The sequence below is a fragment of the Entelurus aequoreus genome, linkage group LG01 (genome assembly GCF_033978785.1).
Source record: "Entelurus aequoreus isolate RoL-2023_Sb linkage group LG01, RoL_Eaeq_v1.1, whole genome shotgun sequence".
Taxonomy (NCBI): domain Eukaryota; kingdom Metazoa; phylum Chordata; class Actinopteri; order Syngnathiformes; family Syngnathidae; genus Entelurus; species Entelurus aequoreus.
The window spans coordinates 47,391,713-47,408,215 of record NC_084731.1 but is presented as its reverse complement, the minus strand read 5'-3'; the positions used below and the strand labels follow the sequence as shown (position 1 = coordinate 47,408,215).

The 16,503-nt window shown below is 38.6% G+C and overlaps 1 protein-coding gene across 1 annotated transcript in view; it reads left to right on the top strand.

Annotated features, from left to right (window-relative positions):
* LOC133630760 (MICOS complex subunit Mic10-like) overlaps positions 1-860 on the top strand; it is a 33,651-nt gene extending 32,791 nt beyond the window's left edge. Inside the window, exons 3-4 of the mRNA XM_062022519.1 lie at positions 14-123; positions 218-860. Of these exons, the coding sequence (XP_061878503.1) occupies positions 14-123; positions 218-229 (122 nt within the window). The 3' untranslated portion in view covers positions 230-860. The remainder of the gene's footprint in view (positions 1-13; positions 124-217) is intronic.
* Positions 861-16,503: the final 15,643 nt, after the last annotated feature.

Here is a 16,503-nt window from a genome sequence, read left to right as displayed (position 1 = left end):
GTTCGCCCCACAGGACGCACATGGCCCGTCTCGTTTGGCTCCGGTTTGGGTCTGGGCATGGGCTACGCTAACTGCCAGAACGATTTCAAGTTGCCGTATTTGACTCACGGCCGCCTGGTGAAGGTGAGCATGGCTTGGCGTGCGAGAAGCGCTCTTGTTGTCTAGCCGTCTGTCGCACATGCACACCTCAGGCTACTTGTTTTCTGTTTCCTCTCAGGACCAGCAGTGAAGGATTAACAGGGATGCAGATTCACTACACAGGCATCTGTTTTCTATTGCCCCGTCGCTTTAAGTCGAGCTCAGGGCAGTTGGTGTATATTTAATAAAGTAACAAAGGAGAACTCTCTGTCTCTCTGAGAGCAATGCAATGCGGATTGGGTGTGGGAGGTAATATTGTGTGTTAATGAGTTCAGAGACTTGAACTCCTGCTGCTTTGGAATGAAGGCCAGGTTCAACATCTGCAGCCATGTTGTAGAGCGGGAGAAGAAAGACTATAGGAGAAATATGTTAAAATAATGGGAAAGAAAGACACTTGCTTAAAAAAAGTAAATCTAAAATAAATTCTAGAAACTGACTTATCTAATGTATAGTTGAGTATGATGCTTTTCATAAGTTATGATCCTTTAGAATGTTGCAAAAAATTGCATTCTCCAAAACGGTCTATTTCTATATTATATAGAAAAGAGTGAATAGTATTGGCCTGAACTGTGGATAAAGTATCGCACAAAGGTCACATTTAAGCTACCATTTTATTACAGTATATCTTGTCAAGGGACAATAGTAACAATAGTGAGTTTAATATACTTTAAAGCAGGTGCCGGTGGGCGGGGTTAAGGGGAGGAGTATATTTATAGCTAAAATTCACTGAAATTAAAGTATTTCTTATATATATATATATATATATATATATATATATATATATATATATATATATATATATTTATATATATATATATATATATATATATATATATATATATATAGTTCAGTAAACAGTAATGAAAACACAGTTCTACTAACTGTACTGTACTTGCTGCTTACTTAAAAAAAAAAAAAAACTCTTACCTTTCACTATTTGAGTAGCTTTTGTTCTGCCATTTGAGTACTGGCATAATCCCAGGAATGTAGGCTCATACGACTTCTTTGTTTGTCATGTCTTTATTGCACAAGATGTAATTCAACCACACAACAGCTCCAATGTGTGTCTATCCCTTTTCCCAGCAAAACTCGGACACCCACTTCCTATTAACAACGTCACTTCCCTATCTCTCCCGGAAATCCCGCCCCCCAGCCAAATTTATTGGCTAACACCCCGTAGCCAGCCGCTACAGTATTAACGTGCCGGCTGGAATAAACACACGCTGAGAAATAGCTCTGTGCCTGCCTACTTTATGGGTTATAGATAAAGTCCTATGGATAACAGAGACATATATAATAGTCTCCTTTTCAGGTGAGAGACGACGCTAAAGGCAGTGCCTTTAAGGCACGCCACCAATATACTTGTCCGGCTGGAAATCGGGAGATTTTCGGGAGAATGGTTGTCCCGGGAGATTTTCGGGAGAGGCACTGAAATTCGGGAGTCTTCCGGAAAATTCGGGAGGGTTGGCAAGTAGGGCTTAAACCTCAAGTGTCAAAAGTGCAATTTTGAAATAAAGGAATTGTCTCAGTGCAAAATAACAGCAAATATGAAATTGTATTTTGTTAGCGCAGTCACACTGGATGTAAAGCACAGCAATTTTATTGACAAGGCCAGAAGTGTCTGCTCCGTAATGGAAATAAATATGTGAACAAAAGTGACCATCGTCTTTTCTTCAAGCGGTGATCTCAAGGCTTTCAGTTACATATACAGTATAATGAGTAATAATAACCGTTTCAGTCAGATGTTTACGTTGCATGATCATAACACAGTATCGGTATCGTATCGGAAGGGACACCCCTAAAAAAGATCTACAAATATTTGCATAAAACTTAGATATACTTTAGTCCGTGTACACCTTGTATAGCAGTACACATTTACTATCCACACTGCCATTATTGTCTGACAACTGGCAACATAAATGAGTACCAGGACAGTCAAAACATGGTGGCGGTAGTGTCAGAGTGTGTGGCTGCATGAGTGTTGCTGGTACTAAAGAACTGCAGTTCATTGAGGGAAATATGAATTCTATCATGTCCTGAAGGTGATGGATTGTCAAAGTGTGTGTCCTCCACACATTTGAGCACTTCTGAAATTTTAAGCAGAAGGACGGAAGGTGGAGGAGTGTAAGGTGTGTAACATTTACCAACTGCAGCAGTGACGTCATCATGAATTACGAGAAGAGGATTCTAGTAACAAACAACCTGTGCTGCTCTGAAAATAAAGTTGATTCTTACAGTTTCCACTTTTCTGGACTTTTTACAAGATGTTACTTTATATGCCATTTTTCTCTGTTTGTGAGATCACCTGAGAGAAGTCGTTATTGTTCACGTTTGCATTCTTCCACACTTCCACACAGTCATCCAAACCTGCTTTTATGGATCTTGCTTTGTCTGCCGGAACAGAAAATAGGTTCCACTAAAGATTGGAAGTATAGGATTGCCCTGGGCCAATAAATCAATGAATAAAGATGTATTAATATAGCCCTTAATCACAAGTGTCTCAAAGGGCTTCACAAGCTCACGACGACATCCCCTGATCTAAACCCACATCCGGGCAAGGAAAAACTCACAAGACCCCTGCTGGGGAGAAAATACAAGACCCTGAAAAGGGACCACAGATGTAGGGACCCCCAAGTGAGTATTATTATGGAATTGTTTAATAATAGATAATGTGGGAGTCCATTTTATCAGGAAGCCACTAGATCTTCCAGGTCGTCTACACAAAGACGTCCACAGCTGTGCATAGAAGTGGGATCCACGCCAAGTAACAACTCTGGTCAGCTAGTACCTCATCCAGACTGATCTTGTTAAAGTGAAGAATTAAGATTCAAGAGGAACTAAGATGTGTAGTCCAACCTGTATTGTTATTCTGTGAACTCTTCTATTATTTATTTGACGCTCAACTACTTTCACATTTCTCAACGAATTTAAACCATTCACACATCCAAATCATAAATATCTAAAATTGTCACTTTTGCCGAAGTTCCACAAGACTCATTTCCTTTTATCTTGAGAAGTCTTACGACTTTCACGTTTGTCCATTGATTCAAAACATTTTGACGACAAAACCTTCCTGCATCTATCGAAATTTCACATCTTCTGGCACAAAATGTCCAATGACATTAATGGAACATTAAACATTTCTCAAACCATTTGAACATCAAACCAGTCAGAAAAAAACCGTACCAAAAAATTCTTAATTTTCACTTCAAATTTCCCATAACACCGACCTAATCCCTTTGACCTGGAGACTTCTTACTACTTCGACATTTCTCAACTGATTCATACCATTTCAACATCCTAATCTTCAGTTCTTTCCAGACACCGTTTCTCATATTCCCCTAATTCTCTTTTTTCCTTAAATTCCAAATTTTTTCATCACACTAATTTCCGTCTGATATTGAGACTTCTTACTACCACATTTCTCAACATAGTCAAACCATTCCATCATCAAAATATTCGAGCTAACATTTCAACCCAACAAAACATTCAGTTCATTCAAAACATTGAGGCTATCAGTTTTTGCCTTTCCAAAAATTCCTGGTTTTCCTGGAATTCCACATTTTCCACAAATTCCCAATGAAATGAAGGGCCTTTTTCCAAATTCCTTGAACCATTTCAACTTAATATCATTCAGCCCCAAACGTACCTAACTGCCTAAAATGCCACATTTTTCTTTACACCAATTTTGCTTGATTTTGAGACTTCTTAATACTGGATTAAACAGAGTCCAACTGTTCCATCATCTAAACATTCAGCCCAACAACATTCCGATTCCCCCAAAATTTCCACGTATCCTGAAATTTCGCATTTCCCTCGACACTATGACCCTTTGATCGCAGGTGACTCGGCCCTGCTGGTATCCGGCAAGGACAAGTCACAGGTGGAGAAAATCCTCAGTGCTGAACCTTGTAGAACTTGTACCTGGCTCGCTGACAACAAGCTATCCACACACTTGGGTAAAACGGAATCCATCCTATTTGGGTCCCACATCAACCTTAAGAAAGTCAACGACTTCACTATAAAAGTGGGTGACATTGTTATCACTAGGAAGGATGAGGTCACCTACCTAGGTTCCATTCTAGAGGCTAATCTTTCCTGTGACAAAATGGCAACTAAGGTAATCAAAAAAGTCAACCAACGAACGAGATTTCTCTACAGAATCTCCTCTCTGGTCAACAAAAGCACCATGAAGATTCTAGCGGGAACTCTCGTTCAACCCCAGCACCTCCAAATCCCTCAAATCTAGACTCCAAACATCCCAGAACAAGCTAGTCAGATTACTTCTAGACCTCCACCCCAGATCCCACCTCACTCCTCCCCACTTTTCCAAAGTGGGCTGGCTCAGGGTGGAGGACAGAGTAAAACAACTTGCACTGAGCCTAGTCTATAAAATCCGCTACACCTCCCTGATACCGAAGTACATGTCAAACTACTTCCTTAATGTAAATGACCGCCATAACCACAACACCAGGGGGAGCTCCACTAACCATGTTAAACCCAGATTCCGAACTAACAAAGGTCTTAACTCATTCTCTTTCTATGCCACATCAATATGGAATGCACTCCCAACAGGTGTAAAAGAAAGGGCATCTCTATCCTCATTCAAAACCACACTAAAACAACACCTCCAGTCAATTACAACCCTAAACTAACACCCTCCCCTCCACATAATACCTCATCGGATTGTAAATAATCAAATGTAAATAATCAAATGTAGACACTTTTTGTTATACTTTCTGATCTCTCTCTCTATGTCCACTACTTGCTGTACATATCCTACCAAGTCAGTCCTACACTGTTTCAATGTCAATTTCTCTGATGATGCAATTGTTGATGCTGATTGTTGACTGAAGTGTTGATACCAACCAAACCTAACACCCCCCCACCCCCTACCCTCCACCTCCATATCCCACACCCCGGATTGTAAATAATGTAAATAATTAAATGTATATACTCTGATGATTATCTTGTGTGATGACTGTATTATGATGTTAGTATATATTTGATAGTATACTGTATATCTGTATCATGAATCAATTTAAGTGGACCCCGACTTAAACAGGTTGAAAAACTTATTCGGGTGTTACAATTTAGTGGTCAATTGTACGGAATATGTACTTCACTGTGCAATCTATTAATAAAAGTTTCAATCAATCAATGAAACGTCTTACAAATTCCACGTTTCTTTACTGATTCAAACATTTCAACGTCAAAGCATTGTTTATTCAAAACATGAGGCTGTATGTAATACCTGGAATGTCACATTTTACAGCCCGTAAATTCTAAACATTTTCACATCTCCAAAATGCCCACGTTTCCTCAATTTACCTTTTCTATCACACTAATTACCCATTGATTGTGAGCATTTTTTCAAACCACTCAAACATCAAAACAGTTAGGCTCACAATTAATCAAACTCCATGAAAGTAAAAAAAAAAAAAAATTCCTGAAATCCTACATTTTGCAAATTACCTGTATCTTTGATCTTCAGAAATGTTACAACTTTCACATTCCTCATTTACTTCAATCCAGCTTCAAAATATTCAGGTTAACTGTTTTCAACATTCTAGAAAACCAGTTTTCTCAGAATTCTGTTTTTTCTGGTACAGAAGAATCCCCATTAAAGTGGATGGCCTTTGTCCACATGAAATCTCACAATTTATATGATGCAAATGATCTTCAATCTTCAGAAATGTTACCACCTCTAAATTTCTCAACCGATTCAAAACATGTGCCTCATTCAAAACAATCAGTTTATTTGTTTTCGACATTCCGGAAATTCAGTTTTCCAGAGATTCCGCATTTTCTGGTGAAAAAAAATCCCCATTAAAACGCATGGCCTTGGCCCACATTTGTCAACTGATTTAAAACGACTCCAATATAAAAAAATTCAGATGAACAATTTTCAAACTGCTCAAAAATCAGAAATGATCTTTTGATCTACACAATTCTTACTCCTACCACATGTTCTCAACTGTTTCAAAACACGCTAGCGTCAAAATATACTTGAAAATCATGCGCGAAAATTCAGTTTTCCTGGAATTCCACATTTTTTGGTGAAAAAAATCTCCATTAAAATTGATGGCCTTTGTTCACATTTCTCAACTTTTTCAAACCATTCCAACACAGGTAAAAAAATAAGCATTACAATAATCAAACACCCAAAAATTCTAACTTCTCCTGCAATCCCACATTTTCCATAATGCAAATTCTCCTTTATCTTCAGATTTATTACTACTTCCACATTTCTCAACTGATTCAAACCATGCCAGCGTCAAGACATCCAGACTATCTATCTGGTTTCGGCATTCTAGAAATTCACAGATTTCCACATTTTCTGGTGGCCTTAATCGATTCAAACCATTAAAAAAAAAAAACAAGTTAACAATTTACCAATTCACATAATGTGCGGTAATCGTACATTTTGCATAAAGCTACAGCATTCTCAAGTTATACTCTTTCTTCGTACGTTTTAGGTTTCCTTGCTGCATGTGTGCCTTTTCATGGTGAGGACGACCGCTTGTGTAATCACTGGCAGCTTCGTCAAGATTGAGTACATGTGCTCGGACCACTCCTGTGCGCGAATTGAAGAGAAGCGCTGGTTAGCGTGGACATTCGTAGATGTTTAGCCCCCTGGTGAAGCAGAATCCCTGGAATGCAGACAAGGGCCGTTTCTGGACTGTAACTTTGGTCTTATAGCTAACAGGTGAGTACCAGACTTTTGCATGTCTGAGCACACTTTGTCGTGTAGGACAACATGGAGGACGTGTTTTTAGTTGGTCCTCGCGCAACACATTCCAGCTCACAAAAGAACAGAGGGTTTAAAGGTCTTTGACTGCCAGAAAGTGAGCCTGTCGCTCATCCCCTGTTCATAGAAAGATGTGTTTGCTCGTGAAACAGATAAGGGCGCTGGTGGACGGCCGCTAGGCTCGACACCTGTGCAGTAGGGACTTGGTGACAGGTAAGGTGAACGCATAAAGCCAGGGTTGTTTTTTGTTTGCACTGCGTAAGGCATCACCTTCCTGTCTTTGCCAGTCATTGCTTGCCCGCCTGGGCACGTCTCGGCTCACTTTTTGCACTGAGGCTCAGTTCTGCACATCTAAAGAGCTTAAAGGCCTACTAATACCTACTACTACCGACCACGCAGTCTGATAGTTTATATATCAATGATGAAATCTTAACATTGCAACACATGCCAATACGGCCGGGTTAACTTATAAAGTGACTTTTAAAACTTCCCGGGAAATATCCGGCTGAAACGTCGCGGTATGATGACGTATGCGCGTGACGAAGTCAGAGTAACGGAAGTTATGGTACCCGTAGAATCCTATACAAAAAGCTCTGTTTTCATTTCATAATTCCACAGTATTTTGGACATCTTTTGCAATTTGTTTAATGAACAATGAAGGCTGCAAAGAAGACAGTTGTAGGTGGGATCGGTGTATTAGCAGCGGACTACAGCAACACAACCAGGAGGACTTTGTTGGAGCGCTAGCCGCGCTAGCCGCACTAGCCGCCGACCTCACCTTGACTTCCTACGTCTCCGGGCCGCCAAATGCATCGGGTGAAGTCCTTCGTCCTTCTGCCGATCGCTGGAACGCAGGTGAGCACGGGTGTTGATGAGTAGATGAGGGCTGGCTGACGTAGGTGGAGAGCTAATGTTTTTAGCATAGCTCTGTGAGGTCCCGTTGCTAAGTTGCTAAGGTAGCTTCAATGGCGTCGTTAGCACAGCATTGTTAACCTTCGCCAGCCTGGAAAGCATTAACCGTGTATTTACATGTCCACGGTTTAATAGTATTGTTGATTTTCTATCTATCCTTCCTTCTATCCTTTATTTTTTTGTTTCTATATGCAGTTAAAGCACGATGCTATCACGTTAGCTCGTAGCTAAAGCATTTCGCCGATGTATTGTCGTGGAGATAAAAGGCACTGAATGTCCATTTTGCGTTCTCGACTCTCATTTTCAAGAGGATATAGTATCCGAGGTGGTTTAAAATACAAATCCGTGATCCACAATAAAAAAAGGAGAGTGTGGAATCCAATGAGCCAGCTTGTACCTAAGTTACGGTCAGAGCGAAAAAAGATACGTCCATCACTGTCTCTCAAGTCCTTCACTGTAACGTTCCTCATCTACGAATCTTTCATCCTCGCTCAAATTAATGGGGTAATCGTCGCTTTGTCGGTCCGAATCTCTCTCGCTCCATTGTAAACAATGGGGAATTGTGAGGAATACTAGCTCCTGTGACGTCACGCTACTTCCGGTACAGGCAAGGCTTTTTTTTATCAGCGAGCAAAAGTTGCAAACTTTATCGTCGATTTTCTCTATTAAATCCTTTCAGCAAAAATATGGCAATATCGCGAAATGATCAAGTATGACACATAGAATGGATCTGCTATTCCCGTTTAAATAAATAAAAATCATTTCAGTAGGCCTTTAAAGACATTGCCTTTAAAACAATAACATAAGTTTATTTGATTTCAACAATTATTACTGCATCATGTTGAGAGACACTTCAAGCACTTCTTTTATTGTCCACTGATATCTAATATTTGTATTATTACAAAACCGAAAACCAGTGAAGTTGGCACGTTGTGTAATTCGTAAATAAAAACAGAAAACATTGATTTGCAAATCATTTTCAACTTATATTCAATTGAATAGACTGCAAAGACAAGATATTTAATGTTTGAACTGAGAAACTTGTTTTTTTTTGCAAATAATCATGAAGTTAGAATTTAATGGCAGCTACACATTGCAAAAAGTCGGCACTGTGGTACATGGCCTTTCCTTTTAACAACACTCAGTAAATGTTTGGGAACTGAGGAGACCAATTTTTGAAGCTTTTCAGGTGGAATTCTTTCCCATTCTTGCTTGATGTACAGCTTAAGTTGTTCAACAATCCGGGGTCTCCGTTGTGGTATTTTAGGCTTCATATTGCGCCACACATTTTCAATGGGAGACAGGTCTGGACTACAGGTAGGCCAGTCTAGTACCCGCACTCTTTTACTATGAAGCTACGCTGTTGTAACATGTGGCTTGGCATTGTCTGCTGAAATAAGCAGGGGCGTCCATGGTAACGTTGCTTGGATGGCAACATATGTTGCTCTAAAACCTGTATGTACCTTTCAGCATTAATGGTGCCTTCACATATGCGTAAGTTACCCATGCCTTGGGCACTAATACACCCCCATACCATCACAGATGCTGGCTTTTGAACTTTGCGCCTGTACCAATCCGGATGTTTATTTTCCTCCTTGTTCCGGAGGACACGACTTCCACAGTTTCCAAAGACAATTTGGAATGTGGACTCGTCAGATCACAGAACACTTTTACACTTTGCATCACTCCATCTTAGATGAGCTCAGGCACAGCGAAGCCGGCGGCGTTTCTGGGTGTTGTTGACAAACGGCTTTTGCTTTGCATAGTAGAGTTTTAACTTGCATTTACAGATGTAGCGACCAACTGTAGTTATTGACAGTGGTTTTCTGAAGTGTTCCTGAGCCCATGTGGTGATATCCTTTACACACTGATGTCACTTTTTGAAGCAGTACCGCCTGAGGGATCGAAGGTCCGTAATATCATCGCTTACGTGCAGTGATTTCTCCAGATTCTCTGAACCTATGATATTATGGACCGTAGATGGTGAAATCCCTAAATTCCTTGCAATAGCTGGTTAAAATTTTTTGTTCTTAAACAATTTGCTGAGGCATTTGTTCACAAAGTGGTGACCCTCACCCCATCCTTGTTTGTGAATGACTGAGCATTTCATGGAATCTACTTTTATACCCAATCATGGCACCCACCTGTTCCCAATTAGCCTGTTCACCTGTGGAATGTTCCAAAAAGGTGTTTGATGAGCATTCCTCAACTTTCTCAGTCTTATTGCCACTTGTGCCAGCTTTTTTGAAACATGTTGCAGGCATCAATTTCCAAATGAGCTAATATTTGCAAAATATAACAAAGTTTTCCAGTTTGAACGTTAAGTATCTTGTCTTTGCAGTCTATTCAATTGAATATAGGTTGAAAAGGATTTGCGGATCATTGTATTCTGTTTTTATTTACCATTTACACAACGTGCCAGCTTCACTGGTTTTGGGGTTTGTACATTGGAAGTGGGAAGTGGGAGCTTGGAATGACGTCAGAGCCGAAGTGAGAGCGTTCCAGTTACGATGTCGGAAATCAAGATGGCCTCATCCACGACAGTTATTTTTGTGCTTGCCTTGTCTGAATATAAACATTTTATGGGAAAATATGTACTCTTCCTCCAAACCTTAAAACACGTTGGATGAAGCGGAAACACTAACATGGAAGTATTATAGTAGCAAAATTATTTGCAAACATGTATCTCAATCTGTGCGCGTGTAACCAGATTTGCACATTAATTTGTGTGTCTGTATACACATGTGAGTGTGTGTATTCAGATCCGCTTGACTTTTGTGACACTTCTGTCGTGTAAGATTTGAGCGCGCACATCCAGATTTGTGAGCGTGTAATACAGTTTGTGCGCACACATTCAGAAGTGCATGCGTGTAATACAATCTGCGTGTGCGTATCTGAGGTGTGTCTACATTTAACCAACCACGAAAGACACCATGCAATTTAAATCAATTAGAAACAACATACAGCTGAGGTGCGTGAAAGAGACTTGGTCCGGGATTGGTTATTTTGATCAATCAATCAGAGTTGCTCGAACTACGGCAAGGTTGCGAAAACCAAAAATTATTATTATTTTAAAAAATATAGAGTATAGTGAATGAGGAATACAAGCGTGAAACAATGTCAAATGTGGCGTGAGAAAGGGTTGAATTGCGTGACTGTCACTTTCAAAGCGTGAAGCTTGGCAGCTCTGAGCAAGTGTTCGAGTTTGGTCCATCGTTGTTGACATCATTGCGGAATACCATTAAACACTAGTGGTGAGTATAAGGAAAGGCAAGGTGGAGTTACAGACAAACAACTCTTTTTACACATTCAAATCGCTGTACAGACAGATCGAAATAACCAATCCCAGACCAAGCCATCAATCCACTGTGCCTACTTTTAACCAACCACAGAAGACACTACACAATTCAAACCAATCAGAAACAACGTAAGGCGGGTCTTGGCTTCTCTCTTTCACGCACCTAGGCTATATGTTGTTTCTGATTGGTTTAAATTGCGTAGTGTCTTCCGTGGTTGGTTATATGTAGGCACACCTCAGATATGCACACGCAGATTTTATTACACGCACGCACTTCTAAATTCGCGCGCACAAGTTGTATTACACACTCATGAATCTAGATGCGCTCGCTCAAATCGTGTGTGTCACATAAGTCACGTGTAAGTAGACAGCCCATCAAGGGTTCTTTCTGAATACATACGCGGATCAGAATACACACACGCCCAGATTGAGATACACGTTTGCAAATAATTTTGCTACAAAAATGAAACTTTTGTTTCATTTGACCACAGAAATTTCCTCCAGAAGGTCTTATCTTTGTCCATGTGATTTCAGATGAAACAAAAATTTAGCTGTTTGACCACAATACCCAGCAATATGTTTGGAGGAGAAAAGGTCAGGCCTTTAATCCCAGGAACACCATGTCCACCGTCAAGCATGGTGGTGGTAGTATTATGCTCTAGGCCTGTTTTGCTGCCAATGGAACTGGTGCTTTAAATGGGACAATGAAAAAGGAGGATTACCTCCAAATTCTTCAGGACAACCTAAAATCATCAGCCCGGAGGTTGGGTCTTGGGCGCAGTTGGGTGTTCCAACAGGACAATGACCCCAAACACACGTCAAAAGTGGTAAAGGAATGGCTAAATCAGGCTAGAATTAAGGTTTTAGAATGGCCTTCCCAAAGTCCTGACTTAAACGTGTGGACAATGCTGAAGAAACAAATCCATGTCAGAAAACCAACAAATTTAGCTGAACTGCACCAATTTTGTCAAGAGGAGTGGTCAAAAATTCAACCAGAAGCTTGTGGATGGCTACCAAAAGCGCCTTATTGCAGTGAAACTTGCCAAGGAACATGTAACCAAATATTAACATTGCTGTATGTATACTTTGTACCCAGCATATTTGCTCACATTTTCAGTAGACCCATAATAAATTAATAAAAGAACCAAACTTCATGAATGTTTTTTAATTTTATTTTTTATTTATTTATTTTTAACACATTTATTAATCAATTAACAAAACAATACACAACAATACCACAACAATGCAATCCAATTCCAAAACCAAACCCGTCCCAGCAACATTAAGAATAACAACAAACAGAGCAATTGAGAGCAATTGAGGACACACAAACACGACACGGAACAATACAAATGTAGTGAAACAAAAATGAACATCATCGACAACAGCATCAACATTAGCAACAATTTCAAAATAGCAGTGATTAAAAAAACCCTTATTGATATTATCATTAAAAACATTAATAAAAAAAATTTAAAAAAAAATTGAAATGAACAATAGTGTCACAGTGGCCCACACCTGCATCACATCTCACAAGCTTGACAACACACTGTGTGCAATATTTTCCACAAAGATATAGTAAGTCATATTTTGGTTCATTTAATAGTTGAAACAAATTTAAATAATGGATCCCATATTCCAATATATGACTCATTATTATCTAAACTAAATGCAGTTTGTTCTACTGATATCATCTCCATAGCTTGTGTGTACCAGTCAGTATGAGTTGGACTATCAACAGCTATCCATTTTTTTTTTATATATTACCCTTTTTGTTATTATGCATGTTGAAAGAAAAGCATTTTTACTCTTTGATGACACGTTACTAAATTGATGTAGATCCCCAAGAATACAAGTTTGCAGTGTCATTGGGATGTTTACATTAAGTAACGTGATTGCTTCTTTTGTTGTTTTCAACCATAACTCTTTTATTCTCTGACATTCCCACAATAAATGAACAAGAGTTCCCTCAGCTGCCCGACACTTCATACATAACTTGCTATCTACAACACCAATTTTAAATAGCTGAGAAGATGTAAAACACAATCTATTCAATATCTTAAATTGAGTCAGTTTATCTTTAATGCTTCTAAAGGGCTTATTGGCATTTTTCCAAATATCATTCCATGATATGTCTCTTTCATCTAAAATGCCCAAATCCATCATCAATTTCCGAACACATGCATCATTTGCATTTCTAGTGTGGTGTTCATTTATTATTCCATAAAATAGTTTAATTAATTTCTTAATTGTATCTTGATTAAAAAGTGCCTCTTCCAGTTCATGGCTATTTAAAGACATACTTTCAGAGGATATGCATTTATTTACAGCGTGTTTTAAAGAGATAAAATTTAAAAAATGATTTCTGGGTACATTATATTGTTCAACTAAATCATTGAACGGTTTAAAAGAGTTTTTATTAATAATATGATGAGGTTTAGTAATACCTCTGTCTTTCCATGTTGTCCATTTAACCACATTTTTATTAATTATGAATGTTTTTTGTGATCAACAAGTATGTGCTCCAATCACTCTATCACACAAAAATAAGAGTTGTAGAAATTATTGGAAACTCAAGACAGCCATGACATTATGTTCTTTACAAGTGTATGTAAACTATATATATATGTGTATATATATATATATATATATATATATATATATATATATATATATATATATATATATATATATATATATATATATATATATATATATATATATATATATAATACATGTGTATATATGTAATGTTCTAGGGTTACGTGATATAGACAATATACGATATAAATGGTATACATTTGGCCGACGCTAGAGCTTCTAATATGCTATCGTTATATCGTGATAATCATGTTGTTGATGACACAGTCTAGCTGTGTGACACAAATTTGACATCGACAAGCGAACATCTTCAACATAATGCAACATTCTTGCTAGCGGCTAATGTTCCTCAACTGTGCAAAGCCACTTTTAAGTCAGCAATCTGTTGTACATTAATAGTTTTGAGAAAATTATACAACTCAAAATGTTTTCATGTTACTGCATAAAATTAGAAGCCCTTGTAACCCGTTATTTAATATTTAAATGCAGAAAAACATATAGAGATACGGTACCGCAGGAGGCTGCAATATATATCACTATTAAGATTTTAGGCTGTTATTTATTGTACAAACCCTGTTTCCATATGAGTTGGTAAATTGTGTTAGATTTATATATAAACGGAATACAATGATTTGCAAATCATTTTCAACTCATATTCAGTTGAATATGCTACAAAGACAACATATTTGATGTTCAAACTGATAAACGTTTTTTTTTTTGCAAATAATCATTAACTTTAGAATTTGATGCCAGCAACACTTGACAAAGAAGTTGGGAAAGGTGGCAATAGATACTGATAAAGTTGAAGAATGCTCATCAAACACTTATTTGGAACATCCCACAGGTGAACAGGCAAATTGGGAACAGGTGGGTGCCATGATTGGGTATAAAAGTAGATTCCATGAAATGCTCAGTCATTCACAAACAAGGATGGGGCGAGGATCACCACTTTGTCAACAAATGCGTGAGCAAATTGTTGAACAGTATAAGAAAAACCTTTCTCAACCAGCTATTGCAAGGAATTTAGGGATTTCACCATCTACGGTCCGTAATATCATCAAAGGATTCAGAGAATCTGGAGAAATCACTGCACGTAAGCAGCTAAGCCCGTGACCTTCGATCCCTCAGGCTGTACTGCATCAACAAGCGACATCAGTGTGTAAAGGATATCACCACATGGGCTCAGGAACACTTCAGAAACCCACTGTCAGTAACCACAGTTGGTCGCTACATCTGTAAGTGCAAGTTAAAACTCTCCTATGCAAGGCGAAAACCGTTTATCAACAACACCCAGAAACGCCGTCAGCTTTGCTGGGCCTGAGCTCATCTAAGATGGACTGATACAAAGTGGAAAAGTGTTCTGTGGTCTGACGAGTCCACATTTCAAATTGTTTTTGGAAACTGTGGACGTCGTGTCCTCCGGACCAAAGAGGAAAAGAACCATCCGGATTGTTATAGGTGCAAAGTTGAAAAGCCAGCATCTGTGATGGTATGGGGGTGTATTAGTGCCCAAGACATGGGTAACTTACACATCTGTGAAGGCGCCATTAATGCTGAAAGGTACATACAGGTTTTGGAGCAACATATGTTGCCATCCAAGCAACGTTACCATGGATGCCCCTGCTTATTTCAGCAAGACAATGCCAAGCCACGTGTTACATCAACGTGGCTTCATAGTAAAAGAGTGCGGGTACTAGACTGGCCTGCCTGTAGTCCAGACCTGTCTCCCATTGAAAATGTGTGGTGCATTATGAAGCCTAAAATACCACAACAGAGACCCCCGGACTGTTGAACAACTTAAGCTGTACATCAAGCAAGAATGGGAAATAATTCCGTTTGTATTTACATCTAACACAATTTCCCAACTCATATGGAAACGGGGTTTGTATATATTATATAAAAATATAATATAATAATATAATATATCAGTATATATTATATACTGTATATATAATATGTAAATATTGCATATGTTATATTTTATTTACATTTTTAGTCCATACCTTTTTGTGCCCTTGTGTGCATTATCCTTTCCATCCTTTGTAACTGAGCTACTGTATGGAACAATTTCCCTTGTGGATCAATAAAGTTTGTCTAAGTCTAATAGGTTCTAAAAGAGTTAAATTAAAGTTGCGACTAGAGTTGAGGAAAGAGTACAAACAAATCGCAATGTGCCTGGTATTCAAAATACTCAGAGAAACTGTCCCCAAGTACCTGTCCAACTATTTCCCCAGAGTAAGTGATGCTCACAGGTACTACACGAGTTCCTCAGACCTTGTCCCCCCCAAATTCAAGACTCTCATGGGAAAAAATGCATTCTACTATTTTGCCACCACACAGTGGAATGCACTACCAACAGACATTAAAATTCGAGCTTCCCAACTAAATTTTAAAACTGCCATAAAATCATGGCTCAGCTCAACCTCTACCTGATCTGAACCTAAATTGATCCCCAGCAACTCTTCGAAGCATCAAGCTGGTTTATATGAGGTTATGGTGTATATATGTTTTCTCATTCTGTTTTGCACACTCTTGGAGTCAACATGTGCATAGTCATGTACATAGTGTCATGTACATAGTGTATATATATACCCCCCCCCCCCCATTGTTTGTATATATTGCTTTTCAAATCACCTGACATGTGATTTTTTTAATGTAATTTTTTATATACATGTTACAGGTTATATATATTTTATTATTGAATGTATCAAATGTGATGAATATTTAATGGTCCACAATGGAAACAAGACTTTTGGCTTTTAAGTTAAGTTAAAGTACCAATGATTGTCACATACACACTAGG